Raw genomic sequence first — 2,769 nt, 5'->3', positions numbered from 1 at the left:
TTAGGGAGAGACTATGAGTAGATTTAAGCTGTGTAAAAAAAAAAAATCCAGACATGATAATTTCTTAAATTAACCTATAAAAAAATCACTTCCATTGTATCAAATAATAATTATTTTTATATATTAGTAAATAATTACTCACATCAATATAAAATAAATTATTTTTATTTATCTTAGAAAATTTTTGTAATTTATTTAATCCAATCATTATATTTATATTTTATTCGATTACATAATATATTTTGAATTCGAATAACTTCATAATATAAAATATAATTAATAATTTGAAGAACTTTATTCTATTAACATAAACTATGCATGTTAAATCTTAAATAAATAATTACAAATATTTAATATATACAAAAGTATTTCTCGTGGATATAATAGAAATACTTTGATTTGAAACTTTAAAGAGTACAAATATATATATATATATATATATATATATATATATATATTTATATAATTATTAGCTAGTGTGAGTAAAGGCATGGAGCAAGTCAAAAATTAGTATCATTGATGGGAATAGTATATTATGAAGGATTTCCATTAGAAAAGTAAATGGAGATACCAAACTTGGATGGACTTGAATTAGCTTATTATCCTCCAAAGACAAATATAGGAATAAACTAGTATATGATAGCACTATAAATATACATTTCAGATGCATCCATTCTCCATTTCAGTTTTCATAGCTACCAAGATGAAGCTTGCAACAGCCATGGACGCCTTTGATTCTTTGATGCCATACTTACTCCACTTGGTGCTTCTATACATCTCTGCTGGTCTCTTTTACTTTCTTTACAAACACAAATCTAGCGGCGGCGGCGGCGGCGGCGGCGCCACCCCCAACCTCCCTCCTGGTAAAAAGGGTCTTCCATATATCGGTGAAACCTTGGATTTTGTGTTGGCGTCCAGAAGGGGAACTCCTGAGAAATTCGTGACTGATAGAACTACCAAATATTCACCCGATGTGTTTCGCACATCACTGCTTGGAGAAGACATGGCCGTCTTCTGCGGCGCCGCTGGTAACAAGTTCCTTTTCTCCGGCCAAAACAAATATGTCACTTCATGGTGGCCGGATTCTATTAAGAAAGCTTTGATGGATCCATCCAGTGTTGACAATTCTTCCAAAGAAGAATCCACTAAACTTCGGGCCTATCTGCCTCCTTTTCTCAAGCCTGAGTCCCTGCAACATTTCATACCAGTCATGGATATAATGGCAAAAGAGCACCTAAATCAACATTGGTCGCCGTATAATGAAGTCCAAGTTTTCCCACTCTCCAAGAAGTACACATTCTCACTGGCTTGTCGTCTTTTCATGAGCGTCACGGATGACAGCGAGATCGAGAACTTCGGGAAGCCATTTGCTCTTGCCACTACGGGTTTCATGTCGGTTCCCATAGATCTTCCAGGTACAACTTTCAATCGGGCAGTGAAGGCAGGTAAACTGATTCAACAACGGCTTTTAGCCCTCATTACCAAGAAGAAAAACGAGACATTGGAGAAAGGGAAAACAGTAGCCTCAGACTTGGTTGATAGCATGCTGATGGATGGTATGACTGAGGTTGAGATCGGGAATAAGATTGTGGGCTTCTTCATTGCCAGCCATGACACAACAAGTACTGCCATCACCTTCATTGTTAGCTATCTTTCGGATTATCCTGAAGTATATAATAGGGTCCTTGAAGGTACGTGATTTAGCTAGATTTTAAGCCCCCGTGACATTGGGATGGGACTATTCATGAATAAAGTAATGTTTTCAACTAATTGCTGGGAAAATGCAGAACAAATGGAAGTATTAAGATGCAAGGAGGCAGGGGAGCCATTGAGATGGGAAGATATACAGAAGATGAAGTATACATGGTGCGTGGCATGCGAAGTAATGAGGTTGGCTCCGCCTGCTAATGGATCTTTCAGAGAGGCCATAACCAACTTCACTTACGCAGGTTACACAATCCCAAAAGGATGGAAGGTAACTAATACGTATTTTTTAAAAAATAAAATAATGCAACCATATATAATAAATATTGATTTAATGCAACTAAAATGGTCAGGCGTTCTGGATGGTGCATACAACGCACAAGAATCAGAAATACTTCCCGGATCCAGAGAGATTTGATCCATCAAGGTTTGAAGGGAATGGTCCTGCACCCTACTCCTTTGTACCATTTGGGGGAGGTCCTCGAATGTGCCCTGGCAAGGAGTATGCTCGACTTGAAATCCTTACCTTCATCCACAACCTGCTCACCACTTTCAAATGGGTTAAACTCAATCCCAATGAGAAGATTTCCTACATTCCATCACCCATTCCTAAGGAGGGTCTTCCCATTAAAATCCAACCCCTTCTAAATTAATTGTTCCTATTTAAAAACTTTTCCGTAAGTGAGTTGATAGCTTATCAAATGTCTCATTGTTATTTTTAATTAGTTTTTTAAATATATTTAAGGGTAATCTATAAAAATAGTCATTTTTGTTTGCTTTAAGTTACATTTTAGTCACTTTTGTTTGAAATGTTACGTTTTAGTCACTTATGTTATTATTTTGTTACGAAGTGATCACTCTACCGTTAAATTCCATTATCTTTCTAACGGTACTCCTACGTGGTAGTCTAACTAGATTTTAGGTAACAACTTGGATTTCTAAATGAGATGAAAATAGATTTTTAATTAAAAAAATTAATTAATTAAAAATTTTAAACCTAAACCTTAACTAAAAAAATTATTCATCTCCTCTTCTTAACCTGCACATTTCAAGCCAAACCCAGAA

At 35.6% G+C, this 2,769-nt stretch overlaps 1 protein-coding gene across 1 annotated transcript; it reads left to right on the top strand.

Moving 5' to 3' along the window:
* Window positions 1-569: 569 nt before the first annotated feature.
* Window positions 570-2,357, top strand: LOC108477746 (beta-amyrin 28-monooxygenase-like). The gene is made up of 3 exons (XM_017780245.2): window positions 570-1,691; window positions 1,788-1,975; window positions 2,058-2,357. The coding sequence occupies exons 1-3, from the start codon at window positions 665-667 to the stop codon at window positions 2,355-2,357; spliced, it is 1,515 nt and encodes a 504-aa protein (XP_017635734.2). The 5' UTR covers window positions 570-664.
* The last annotated feature ends 412 nt before the right edge of the window (window positions 2,358-2,769 follow it).

This window comes from Gossypium arboreum, chromosome 13 (assembly GCF_025698485.1).
Source record: "Gossypium arboreum isolate Shixiya-1 chromosome 13, ASM2569848v2, whole genome shotgun sequence".
In the NCBI taxonomy this organism is placed as follows: Eukaryota; Viridiplantae; Streptophyta; class Magnoliopsida; order Malvales; family Malvaceae; genus Gossypium; species Gossypium arboreum.
The sequence above is the reverse complement of the archived record's forward strand: the minus strand, read 5'-3'. Positions and strand labels throughout refer to the sequence as shown.

Excerpts from the sequence above, each read along its gene's own strand:
- LOC108477746 (XM_017780245.2), top strand. The coding sequence starts at position 665 with ATGCATCCATTCTCCATTTCAGTTTTCATAGCTACCAAGATGAAGCTT. Across the intron at positions 1,692-1,787 it reads ATATAATAGGGTCCTTGAAG|AACAAATGGAAGTATTAAGA; the intron begins GTACGTGATTTA and ends GGGAAAATGCAG. Across the intron at positions 1,976-2,057 it reads CAATCCCAAAAGGATGGAAG|GCGTTCTGGATGGTGCATAC; the intron begins GTAACTAATACG and ends TAAAATGGTCAG.